This window comes from Echinops telfairi, unplaced genomic scaffold (genome assembly GCF_000313985.2).
Source record: "Echinops telfairi isolate 266 unplaced genomic scaffold, ASM31398v2 ScPeMD7_7421;HRSCAF=8459, whole genome shotgun sequence".
Taxonomy (NCBI): Eukaryota; Metazoa; Chordata; class Mammalia; order Afrosoricida; family Tenrecidae; genus Echinops; species Echinops telfairi.
The window spans coordinates 9,147,865-9,161,772 of NW_022111321.1; the positions used below are offsets into that span (position 1 = coordinate 9,147,865).

The 13,908-nt window shown below is 39.2% G+C and overlaps 1 protein-coding gene across 1 annotated transcript in view; it reads left to right on the forward strand.

Moving 5' to 3' along the window:
- CNTN5 (contactin 5) overlaps positions 1-13,908 on the forward strand; it is a 1,071,081-nt gene that overhangs the window by 489,319 nt on the left and 567,854 nt on the right. Inside the window, exon 3 of the mRNA XM_045297732.1 lies at positions 6,754-6,975. Coding sequence (XP_045153667.1) covers positions 6,754-6,975 — 222 coding nt within the window. The remainder of the gene's footprint in view (positions 1-6,753; positions 6,976-13,908) is intronic.

Consider the following 13,908-nt stretch of genomic DNA (forward strand, 5'->3'; position numbering starts at 1 on the left):
TAGAAGCACAATAACATTTACACACTGGGGTTTCTTTCAGTTTCTCTGTGCTCCAAGGTTGACAATCTGAGCTCTCTCAGAGTTGTCTAGGAAAACAGGCCGGGCAATATGCTGCTTACGGCCACAACCTTGAAAATCCTTTGTGGCAGGTTTGCCCTGCACCTGTGAACGAACTCACCAGGAATCGGAATCTGCAGAAAGCAGCTAAGAAAAAACATTATAGATTTCATATGTGGCCCCATTTTTATTTGTAAGTTTCTTCTTGGAAATGTGCCTGCGATGGGAGGGGGGAAAAGGTAACTATTCCCTTTTCATTTTTCCATCTTTTAGTTCCTTGGGCTAAGAGGATAATTAAAATTTGGTATTAATATTATCATTCCAATCAAAGAATGAAGACCCATATTCAATTCTGTCCACTAGAGTGGTATGAATAATAACTAAGCAGCAGGTAATAATAAATTAGATATAGGTGGCATGTCTTGAGTCCTTACCATGCTTCAAGCATCGGATTAAGTGCTTTACCAATCTGAGTATGTTTGACATTGACGACCACCCTGTGCGGCACAAGCATAGTAACAATTGTGAAAACAGAACCACTAGACAGGGTTTTGTTCGGTACCCATTGTCTTGTGGTGTACGATGCCACAACAAATAGAAAACAACGTGAAGCTGTCTAACAGCAAGGATGCAACACAGGCACTATTGCTATCTGCTTACAAAGACAAAGGAGCTGAGGCACAGGAGTTTCATCCTTTATCCAGGGTCTCTGAACTATTCTGCAATAGCGTGCTGACTTTAATCCAGATCCCTCAGCACTAGAGCTGATGTTGCACACCCAGCTGCTCGTAGTAGAACAAACAAACAACACATGCAGTCAATACCAGGAGCGGTTAGGTATAAAAATAATATATGTGAAGCAGAGCACAATGGCCCTGAGCCATGATGGCCATCATAAAGGGACATGACACTGGCCCCTGTCTGTTTGTCCTCAGTTTTTTCTTTCTCATATCTAATCATAGTTTTTGCTTGTTTACTTTATTTTTTTAGGACACGTTTATTCTGAATGTTTCTCTACAAATATTCTACAAAGTACCAATCCTCCACCACTGCTGCCACACTGTAACTTCCAGGAAGGCAGCAACCACATGTGTTTTATTCAGAGCTGTCTTCCCAGTTCCTAGCACACAGTCGGGACTCAATCTATACTTATTGAAAGCAGTGAATGCACGCTGAATGCGGGAGGGATTTGAGGGAAATAGGATTTTGAGGTTACTGAAAGGAAGCAAAGAGTGAGATGTAAGAGGGATTTAGTGATAAAATGCAATTCATCAGAGCCTGACTCAGCAGTTCTCTTTCATTGACCTCCTTTGAAGTTCCGTGCCCAGAATTTTGGATCAACCTACACTTATGTATTTTCAAAAGGGACATATTTGAAGTGATGACTGAAAAGAGTTTGAAATTCTAAACAGAATTCACCAAATAATTTATCCCAGAAAATGCCCTTCAGCAACTGTTTTAGGAGATGAGAGGCATAACCTGTAGAGGAGATTGAATAAAGAATTATGTGCTGGAATGAGCAGTTAAAAAAAGAAAGCAGAACAATACTTAAATCAAGAGTTAGAACCGAGTTCAAGCGACAGAGTGGAGTGGGGGGCGGGGAGTCCTTTGGAAGGAGCTGTGGTTCATGGCATCCTTAGTTTGCGTCTGGAACAAACTGTACAGGGACAGCTTTCCTCCCTCCAGACCCTGTGCTGCCTCCCACTGCCTGGTCAATGGAATTCACATGTGCTTCCTCACCCAGACTCCACGATCTCAGGATAATACTATCTCAGGAAATGCCACCTGCCTTTCTCAAGCTCAGTTAAAAACACCAACAAACAAAAAACCAGGATTCTTGGTTTCTGTCTCTTCCTCACCGTTATGATGATTTTCATGCAAATCTGGATGTTTTTATCTTGACCAGAGGACTATAATATCCTCATCCTGTTTTGCTTCATCTCCCCCTTGTACCTTTTACAAACATCTGAGAAAACCAATTCAATTATAAATCAACTTTCTTCTGTGCACTGCCATTCTATCACATAGAATATCTTAAGTTCTTACTAAGTGCTACTAGCCCCTACATGATCCTGTCAGCTTATCTGTTCAATCTATTTGCCTACCATATTCTCCCAGGTTAGCTGTACTTGAATCACACTGGCCATCTTTCTATCCCATGGCCACACTAAATTAATCCCAATGTAGCATATATCAGTCAGTCAGTTGCAACATTTCATCATGATTTTCTAGTAATCATTTATATTTAACAATACCTTAGAGTCTTTCCCCACCTATCTGCACTGGATAATTTGATCTCCACTTTAGATAATATTATACTATTTTATTTTCATCACAGTCTTCTATCTCCTCAGATATTACACAATTTTAAAAAAAATCTGACTTCCTTAGTTTATACATTAAAGCCTCGGCCAAATTAACACCAATACATATTACTTTCTACCCTCGAATACCTTTCTCTATACTATATGCATTTGCCAAACCCTTCTTAAAGAAATAATTCATGCCTTTTTCACAGTGAAGCACTTTGTGTCGCTACCTTTACTTAACCACTGACCTCCACTGCACTTTCTTGATGCCCCCACGTACTCTGTCCATACATTATTAGTGCACGGATTCTGTGATGTTTAACTTCCAAACTAGACTGTGCTCTCCTTGATTTCTTGATTCTTTTGTTTGAATGCCTGTGCATCCTTAAATGAACTGTGGAATAAACATAAATATGTAATAATAATGATTTGAGCACAGAGTTTCCATAGTTTTAGCTCTCAGTGATTACATTTAGTGGTGAGGTAGAATTTTGTAGACATTTATGTAAGAATGGAGCTTTACTCTGAGTGGGATCAAAAACAAATGTATGGTTTTAGGACAAAGTAAGATGATAATGCTCTCTGTTTCAAGTCAAATATCACTACTATTTTATTGGAGTCGATTGGGGAGACACTGAGGGCAGCACAGTATACACACAAAAGATCATGAAAGCCCTGAGTAGGATGGTATGGGTAGTGGTGAGGAATAATTTACAGCCACTGGATGCATTTTTAAAGCTTTTTTCTGATGTATGAAACTGGGGTGGGAAGGCAAAGTATGACTTCCAGGCTTTTGTCCTAATGTAAACAAGGAAGACATACTTTACTAGTTACGGAGATGATGAAGTCTAGTACTGAGTCTGAAACCTGTAAGGAAGATGTGTCTGGTAGTCGATCTGGGGAAAATAGCAGGTAGCCATTGAATGATTAGTTCTCAACTAGATAAACATGTGGAAGTCTTTACCATAGATAGGGTATTTAAAACTATGGTATAAAAACATGTGGAAGTCTTTACCATAGATATGGTATTTAAAACTAAGAAAATATATAAGCGTGCTTAAGAAATATTTTTAGATGGACAAGAGATGTAGCCTGGGGCACAATTTCTAAAGGTTAAAAAGCCAAAGCAGAAATAGCAAAGGATGGAAGGAATAGTCGAGCCTGACACTTTTAAGAAAATGTTTCAAGGAGAAAGGAATAATTGACCATGTTGAACAACTGTTAATATGCCTAGTATGAACAAAATTAATAATTAGGTTTAGCAAGACTTAGGTATTTTTTAATTTTAAAAGAAATATTAGAGTACAGATGGGTTCAAGAAAGAATGGAATAAAAAAATAACCATACATTGTGGGGAAAGCCAGCCCCCCAAACTAATCGTGGGCTCGATAGGTGCAGTTGTACAGTTGAGATATATACAGATTATAATAAAAGCATAGAGAAATGGGAGAGAGTGTCACATAAAGAAGTCAGACACATTTCATGGTAGCATGCTCACCTCCTGGATGGCCATGATTTTACCAGCCAGGTCCACACACAGCATGGGCTGATGGCAGGAGAGAGCCAGGGAGAGAACCGTCTATTGCTAACCAAGGCTTATATCTACTTAGCAGGTGTGTTTACAGGTAAACCACACACCTCACAGGAAGGGGCTGTATAATAGGCATACACATCATAGGAAGGGGATGTATAATAGGGCCATAAACGTGACAGCAAGGGGATGAGCTAGGGGTGTGCACATGATAGGAAGGGGAGGGACTAGGGGTATACATGTGACAAGAAGGGCAGACCCTAGAATCATAATGGTGGCCTAACCTTGGTCAACCTTGAGTGGGCTTGACCTCCCTAGGCTCTCCTTCAGGGAAACAAAACTGCTATCCTTATCAGAAGGGAGTGGACCCTACTTGTTGTGGGATAAACAGTGGTGTCTGCTTGTTCTGGATGACTGATAGCCCTTAGAATAACCCCTGACCTACTTCTGTTGAGCTGCATGGAATTTGCTTCCAGATCATATTGGATTAAAATTGTATGCCTACTTGTCTTTCTTCTCTATCACAAGGACCTCAAATGCGGAGACGGTATCTCATTCATTTTTGTATCGTTAGCAACTAATATGAGAGAAAAACAGAGTTTCTTTTCCATGAAGATTTGCAGCCTCAGAAAGCCTCAGGGGCAATTCTACCTTGCCCTGTGGCATCCCTATGGCAGAGAGTGAGAGAGTGAGTGAGCAACTAACACATTCTCAATAGCAGAGGCCACATTAAAGATTTTGGCTGCTAACTGAAAGGTGAAAATTTCAAACCCACTAGCCATTTTGAGAGAGAAAGATGAGACAATCAACTTCTTTAATGATTCTCTAGGAACAGTTCTACTCTGGTCCACAGGGTCAGGAAGAGTCTAAATTAACTCAAGGACTAATAGTGCTTTTGGTATTTGTTTGTCCTTTAAAGTTCTGAAGAGGAGGAGTTTGGAAGGTGTGGTGGTTAAAACAATTAGCTGCTAACCATAAACTTATGAGTTCAAACCCACGATCTGCCCCAGTAAAGATTACACCAATCCCCACCCCACTGCCGTCAACTCCATTGTTGTTCATAAGGATCCTATGCAGGTTTCCAGGACCATACATCTCATCTTTCTCCCTGGGAGCTGTTGGTCGGTTTGAGCCACCTACGTGGTGTTTAGCAGGCCAACAACTACCTATGCCAGGGCTCCTTGTGAAACTTTCTGGGCAGTTCTTCTTTGTCCTACCCAGGTCATGATGAGTCGGAATTGACTAGAAGGCGCTCAACAACAAATTCTCAATGCACACATGCTGAATAATAGCTTTGGTTTCCTTTCATTGAGGGGAAGGGAATTTCCACAACAACAGATGCAACTGATTACATAACAAATTAGCATTTGGCTGATCTCTATTTACATGGAGTGGTTTGAGCCAACTTGCATACCACTTGGGCAACATGTTCACATTTTGAAAAAAAATTATATTAGATTTGTGACCATGATGATAATTCTATTTTTCAAAACCTCATTATGACCCTTCTAGTTTTCCATTAGTTATCCTTATGTGGCTTTAAGAACTATAAACTAAATCCACATCCTTCATTTTAATATTTAACATGAGCATGGGTTACTTTTGTTTCATTTTGGTTTTATGAGCAGGGCAGGGAGTGAAAGAACAAAGCAACAGACTGCACAGAGAAATGAATAGTTTCAGAGACTGAAAACCTACCAATGACCTTAAGGGAAAATTCATTTTCTTTTAATATCTTGCATCTCTGGATGTCAGAACTCACCCACAAAGCCCCCCGTCCCCCCAAACACACACACACTAAATGTCAACACTTTTAAAGGAGACTTTATGTCAACTCATAATCTGTGCTAATGCCCAGTCGAGATTAGCTATTCTCACTTAAAATGAATATCCTTTTACAGACGTTGTGCAGCAAAGATGAAAGGACATCAATCTCTGAACAACTCCTGATGTGCTGGGCTGACACATGTCATAATCATTTAAACCACAGAACACACTGAAAACACATTTTTATTTGAGTTTTAGAGAAATCATATTTACTCTTTCACAGAACAGAAAATATTAATCCTGATTTGACACAACACTGAAAGCACTTTATATTACCAAAAACAACAGATAATTTGATGTTAGACAGAGAAAAAGTCAAATTCTTTTTGTTCTGAGTTTGTTGTTATTTAACTTTTTTTTTTTTAAAGAGATCATTTTATTGGGGGCTCTTACAACTCTTGTTACAATCCATACATCAGTTATATTTGACATATTAGTACATATGTTGCCATCATTCTTTTCTAGACATTGACTCTCCACAGAGCCTATGGGACCAGCTCCTCTTTTTATTTTATTTATATACCAAATTAATTATCTTCCTCTGTTCTCCTACTGGGAGGAAACTCAAGATTTTGAGCCTCTCTTCCTGCAGCTCTTGTCCCACGTGAAAGAAAGGCTGCAGCCGAGGGAAGCATCCCCTCGTGCCAGGGAAGGTCTAACAGAGCGAGTGATCATAGACCACCACCGGGCCCTCTGCTAATCTGAGGGCCACTAGAATGAAGCCTTGGCCTTTACTCTGCTAATGGTGCATCTTCCACTACTGGCCGGCATCCCAGTGGGTTTTCGGCCATTGACTTTCTATAGCCTGACTTCATTGTTCCAAGTGCATGGACTTCTGGACGCCCCCAGTCTATGCTGTGTCCTTTTTGCCAGACACCAGGGGCCAATTCAGCCACTGGGAGGGTCGCATAAGGAGCCTGTCTTTTCCTGCACTCGTCCTTTCCCTCTCTGCTTTTTCCAGTTATCATAACAGGAACAAGAAGCTCTCAGTTGCTAGTACCTCAAATGGATCTCTTTTTGCTTTGACAGAACATTCTGAAGCTCTTCCTGGTCTTCCTACTTCCTATGCTGCTTTGCTAAGAATTAAGAAAAGCTCAGCTTCAACCCTCTCTGGTTCCAAGACAAGACCGCGCTACAATAGCCCTTCCTTAGGAACATTAAGCGTTTCTTCACCCAGTTGGAGAGGAGCAGCTCAACATTATTATTCCCCTGTTAATCTCTACCACTCCTCTGATGCCTTCAAACAAGATGGTAAGTGTATTGTCTTCTCATTACATAAGGCAGGATTCTTGATATAGTTAATTTTATTTTATAGCGTTCCTGATTTGAAATCAAATAAACTCACCTATGCTGAGTAGAATGTAAAGTGTTCCAACAGGCAATTTGGCAATTTATAGCAAGACCTTGAAATAGTCCTGTCTTTCAATCCAACGGTTTTATTGCTACAAAATGCGTACATACGGGAATCATAAGGAAAGCACGCAAAAATATATGGGTAGAGTGAGCGTTATTTATAAGAACAGAAGACCACAATTGACCTAAGATGCTCAGAGCTAAGAAATTTGTTAAATTAAGTATTCAGTGGAGTATTGGGTCGAGGACGGGGCTGTTGACCACCAGGTCAGAGATTCAAGCCCACCATCTGTTGAATGGCAGAAAGGTGCTGCTGTCTGCTCCCTTCAGGAGTTCCAGTCTCAGAACCCCAAGGAGTCATCCTTCTTGTCCTACAAGGTGTTATGAGTTGGAATGAGCTAATAATGCCCGTGGACGAGTCTGAAAGTATTAAAATTATGATTCAATAGAGAATATTTTCTAGACATTCTCTAACTCTGTAATTTTTAGACATTTCAATGAAATAATACCAAATTTTTAACAGTCACTGAGAATTACTGGTGCTTTTTAGCAGCCTCTGTGACATCATGCCTTTCAAAATAGCTTACCTCCTACAAATATCTCAACAAATATGAAGTCAATATTGTGTTTGTCTTGTATAGAAAGGGAAACCTGCGGGCAAATAAGTACCTCGATCAAGGTCATATTGAAAACAAGTTAAAAAAAACACAACAGTTTTAATTCATATCTACTGATTTGAAGCCCAGTCATGTCTAGGCTGCAGGATTTCTGGGTGACTCAAATAGTAAAATATTCAACCACTAATTGAAAGATTGGCAGATTGAACAGACTCTGAAGTGCCTTCAAAGACAAGCGTGGCAATATTCGGTAGAAAGGTTACAGACTTTAAGTCCCGATAGAGCAGTTCTATTCTATACACATGGGTTTGCCATGAGTCAGAATAAACAGCAACTAACCAGAACAACTCCCTGTAGGCTACATTTCAATTATGGCTGATGAGGGAGTGAATATTCAAAATTACATTCTATGAGAACTGAACAACTTGGAGCAATTTTAGAAATGTTGGATTAAGCTGTAATGCAAAGCACAAGCAAACTCATTCCTCGTGATTATAACAATCACTACCATGTAGATCAGCTTCACATAATAATGACACTGAAATTTTATGTTAGCCTCGTGTAGCATTCTGTAAATGTGCTGTATTTTTTCAAAATATTTATACATAGCAGAAGATAACTTTCTAACTTCCTATTATATTAACCTGAATGTCAGACTCCATCAGAAAGAGGTGTTTGGGGGATTTGTTCATTGACTGTCGGTACTTTATGGGATAATACCAATGTAGAATATATTGTGCCATCAAAACAACGATCTACTATAATATTTGGTATAATTAGATATCAGTTATTATTCTATGCATTGCACTTGAATTGTGTGTGAGCAAAGATTATTGGAAGTACTGTGGAGTGCCAAAAGAACAAACAAAACTGTCCTGGAATGAGGATAGCCAGAGCTTCTTAGAGACAAGGATGCCAAGCCTTGGGCTCCAGTCCCTGGGGAATGACTTCATGTTGGGTGAAGTAGAGAGGCCATGAGTAAGAAGACCCTTGACAAGATGGTTTGACACCAAGGCTGCAACAAAGGGGCTCAAGCATAAGATCAATTGTGAGGATGGTGCGGGACCGGCAGGCAGGGTTTTGTTCTGGCGTGCATAGGTGGCTGTGAGTCAGAACCAGTGCAAAGGTACCTAAGAACAAGAGCACCAATTTTCTATTCCTTAGTTCTCTTGTTCCAAACATAAGTGATAAGAACTCATGATGATATCTGCGATGGAATTAGAAAATATGTATTAAATATGTGAAAATGTGGAAAACAATAAACACCGAGACATTAAAAAAGACATAACAAAAGGCCAGTGATGAGACTAATTCAAATGGCTACTATAAAAGCTTATATATTTCTTAACAGCTGGTCCCATTCTGGGTTGTAGGCAGCTAAAGGAAAAGAGATGTGTTCAATTATATATTTTCCAATGCTTCAAATACTAAAATAAAATTATTATTCAGTAGAAGTAAATTTATTTTGAACATGAAGATCAGATACATCTTTTGTTGTTGCTGTTTTCTTGGAAGGTCCTCATTAAAATTTTATTCTTGATATAATGGCTAATAACTCAAACATTATTTTTACTGTATACATTAAAGTAAAAGAAGAAGAAAGCTAAATATCAGAAACAAAATAAGGCATTATTTTGGCATTCTTAATACAGCTGAATCACCTGAGAATTTTGTTAATATATACATCTCTTTCCAATAGATTGTGATAATAGTCTACATTTATAACCAGCTCCCAGGTGATGCCAATATTGCCAGTCCAAGGACCATACTGGAGTAGCAAGGATCTAGGCTAGAAGCCTAATTTCATGTCTTTTGTTTATCTAATTTAATACAGAGTCAAGTATCAGGGATAATGAATGCGCTATAGTTTTCCAAGTGATCTTTCATAACTATTGCTTTTCATCAGAGCATTTGATAGATTTTAGCTGGATATGACTTTGAGTTTCTTCTGACAGGAGCCTGACATATGGCTTTTGTCAGGTAATTCCCCATAGCTTTAATAGAGAGTAAAGCTGGGTTGACATGTGAAAAATGAGAAAATTAACAGAGCCTGAATAGAAATTCATCCCACTCCTGTTCACAATGAGGCCAAGGCGTACCCCAGGACAGAGACGAGGTTTTCTGAGAAATGTGAACTCTAAGTTTGCAGAAGAACTTGGGAAGCCATTCCACATTTGTACACACAGCCTAGAGAAAACCAAAACAAAGCATTTTGCCTGCCTGCAGGGGAACTGTGTGTTCACTGTCATATATCCTTGGTAGCAAAAAATGTTAAACACATGTTACTCACAAGGATAATGAGTACATTGAAGTTTTTCATTCATTGGAGATTAATATAAAAGTAAACAGGCTCGGTCTTTATGGAATATTTTAAAATACATCATGGGTGTATGAAGTAACTAAATATTATATATAATATAATTTCTATTATATTAATACAACATATAAAGTATAAGTAACCCTGGAAGTACAGTGATTAAGTGAGAGGTTTGTAGTTCAATACCAGATGCTTTATCTGAGAAATATGTATCAGTCTACTTCTATAGTATTACAGCTTCAGAAATCCTACTGGGTCCCTATGAATCAGAATTGACTCGATGACAATAGATTCTCATGAAGATAGAGAGAGTGATAGATGACAGATAGAGTGATAGATGATATAGATAGATGGTATAATTTTTAAAACATGAACTAGAGTCAGAAAGCTGACATTAGCGTTTTCCTCTGAAGACGAAGAAAGGAGAGAAGGGGAATTTTCCCAGGATATGGAGGACAAATAGATGCTCTGGAGTCCACTCTAACTCATGCCGACACTGGGCGTCTCACTTGGAGGTGTGCGGCATGGGGTTTTCCAGGGCTGATTTTTCGAAAGATCAGCAGGCATTGCTGTGGGTTTTACTCTCCGTGAAGTAGAATCACAGTGCTAAGGGAATCCCTGGAGCTTACTAACCATTTTCACGACTCACTGATGTCATAGGTGTAGTGTAGGTACTAAGATTTCACATGTGTAAAGTCACTTAGTCTACTGAAAGGGAGTCATGGAAAGGCACACAACTTAAGGCCACACAATGTTCATTTAGAACCAGAGAATCAGAATTAAGAGTTACAATGTTGGTTAGCGTTCAAATCTTTAGATTTCATGCACTTACCATGAATGAGTAGCCTCAGGGAGGAGGCATAGCCTTCCACAACTGGATCTTGGGTAAAGGTTCCTAGTAATTAGAATCCAAGGTCATTGACATCAAACAGATTTTCAGGTCATCTCTGTCTTCTTTAGTAGGTGAGTAGAAAATTGAGGCTTCTATGTGAATTTGTCACCTTGTCTATAGCAAAAGGTCAGCATGTCTCCCAGTAGTAGTGTAAGTTTGTCTTTCCTCCAGGGTTAGAGAGTAGCCAAATAATGCATGCTTTCTTCCAGATTAGAAATTAGGGATGTTGTCTAGATGTACCTTTCAATGTTAGTTTACAAAGATGAACTGTTCTGTGTCATTTTTCTCCCAGTTAGGTCAAGGTGAACTTGAAGATTATGTTCTTTACATGCTTCACCTACTTCTATGTTTAGAAAATGTTCTAAATGTCTTTAAGACCTAACCAACTGCCATTGAGTCAATTATGACTCATAGGGACCCTCAAAGACTGAGCACAACTGCTGCTGTGGGCTCGCAAGGCTGTGATCCTTACCGGAGCGAGCCCTTCTTTCTGCTGCGGACGTGCTGGTGCCTTCAAACCGCCCACCGTGCAAAGCGCACTGATGGTTTGTGTTCGAGGTGCTGGACTTCGTTTGGAATCTCCGTGTGGCCCAAAGGGTTCATGGCTGCACTACTAACCAACACGTTATCAGTTCAAATCTATTCAGGTCCCGTGACTCATTTTTTATCATAACCTCGACGACCCTGTAGAACACAGATCTACTCTGACCCACACGGGGTTCACCACGAGTCAGAATCTACTCAGTGGCAACTGATCAGACTTAACTTACTCACTCATTAATTTGGGAAGTATTTCAAACATAAAAAAATAATGGAAAAGGATCTTTTTGCCTTTATACTGGTTTAATACACTTTAACATGGTATCAACGTTGCTTCCTTTTTAAAAAACAAACGGTACATATGGAGTTGGCGTTTCTAAGTAATCTTCTCGTGCTCATTCTTTTCTCTCTGGTTTTAAAAGAACCATCATGCTGCATTTTGTTATTAACATACATAGAATACTATTACATTGATATTTCTAAACTCCAAAATTGAAGTTGTCACGAATTTCCTTTGATGTGGATACGCAATCCATGCTCCTTGGAGGCAGTCGTCAGGAAATCAGACTGCTTATTGCGTTGGCTAGGTTGGCTAGGTCTGCGGCACAAGAGCATCTCCTGTTGTTAAAGATCCACGACGTTACTTTGAGGACGAAGCGGCGCAGATGCAAGCCATGGTATTTTCAGCCATGTCACAGGCTTGTGATAGCTGCATAATGAATACAGAAGACTGAAGAATACAAATGGGTACCTTTGAATTATGGTGCGGCCATAAATGTTGAAAGTACCAGGGATTTTCAGAAAAGCTCACAAATTTACCTTTGAGAAAGTGCATCTATCCTGCTTCTTAGAAGCAAGATGGTGAGATTTTGTCTCAAGTAGCTTTGGGCATGTTACCAAGGGCAACCACTCCCCCGAAAGTGACAACATGCTTTATAGAGAATCACTGAAAGGGAGGAACAAGGAAGACCCTCAAGGCAACGGATTGACCCCATGGCTGCAATAATGGGCTCAACCTTCACAAGAAGTGTGGGACTGAGGCAGAAGCAGGCATGGTTTTGGTCTCCCTTACGGAGGGTCATGATGAGTCAGTGCTGATTTGAGGGCACCTACCAACAAGTATACAAAATATAAGCATCAATAATCTTAACTTTTATATGAATAATATTAATTTAATAATCTATTTTTTGTGATGTCATATCCGGAGAATTAGCCACATAAATGTCTGCAATGTAGCCAATTGAATTTATTTCCTATAAAGCAACAGTTGTATGACTATGCCAACATTGGTTTATCCAATTCACTTGAGGTGCACTTTAGCTGCTTTAAGTTGCCTGCTTTTACTAGTCGTATTAAACAAGTGCTCTCTTCACGTCTCTGACAAGTGTGCTCTTTCTTAAGGAGCATTTTTGTGCTAAGGAATATGTGCAACCCTGACTGTTGTCTGTAGTGCCTCCCGTTCTCCAGGGCCTCACCAGCATACAAACACCTCGGCCAGTAGTTCTGGTCTTTCTTGCTGGTAGCTGACTTTGAGTCACAACTGAAAAGGAAAGAATTGATAAGTGTCTGAAGAAAAGCAGGCAGTTGGGTTTAAAAGGAGGCCATTGACGTTCAGATGTGGAAGTGAGAATGGCCAGCACTAGTGTCACACTTCAGTTTCTGACTTAGACAAACAAAATTTTCGATCACTTGGGAAACACGAAATATGTGAAAGGTTCAGGATAGATTGCTAAAGTAAGGCTTGGGGTTGAGCAGTCAGCTTTAATTATCTAATTTATATCTATTTTTTTCCTACATTACTGGAGTCTCTCCTTTTAGGCTTAATTGGCCAATGTAGAAAGTGTCTGTTAGTTCACCCTAAATTTTATTACAGTTAATTAATTTCTATTGTCTCACAGATTTTTTTTCAACATTGCTTCTGCAGTAGTCTGATCCTTCTAGGGAATTCTAACCATTTTATGCTAATTTAATTTTTTTAAAGAATTTTTTAACTAAATGAGAAAGATGAGCAGTGTATATTTTTGTTACATCTAGTTCAAAGTAGACATGCACTCTATTGGAACAAAATATCTGCCTATAATAACATATATAGCTTTTTTTCCCACTTCTACAATTTTTCTATAATTATGTAACAAAATGGGCTCTAAATGACAGCATGAATCAGACTTTTATACCATTTAACATAGCTAGATAGATTATAATGATAACCAGGACTGAGATTATTTCTGGCCCCAATTTCTACTTAATTACCTTCCTTATTTTTCTTAGAAGAGGTTTCTTGTGTGATCAAGGAGCCCTGAGTTATATGTTTGTTTCTTTGTAATCATTTTATTAGGGGCTCATACAACTCTTATCACAATCCATACATATATGAATTGTGTAAAGCGCATTTGTACATTCATTGCCCTCATCATTCTCAAAACATTTCCTCTCCACTTAAGCCCCCGGCATTAGGTCCTCATTTT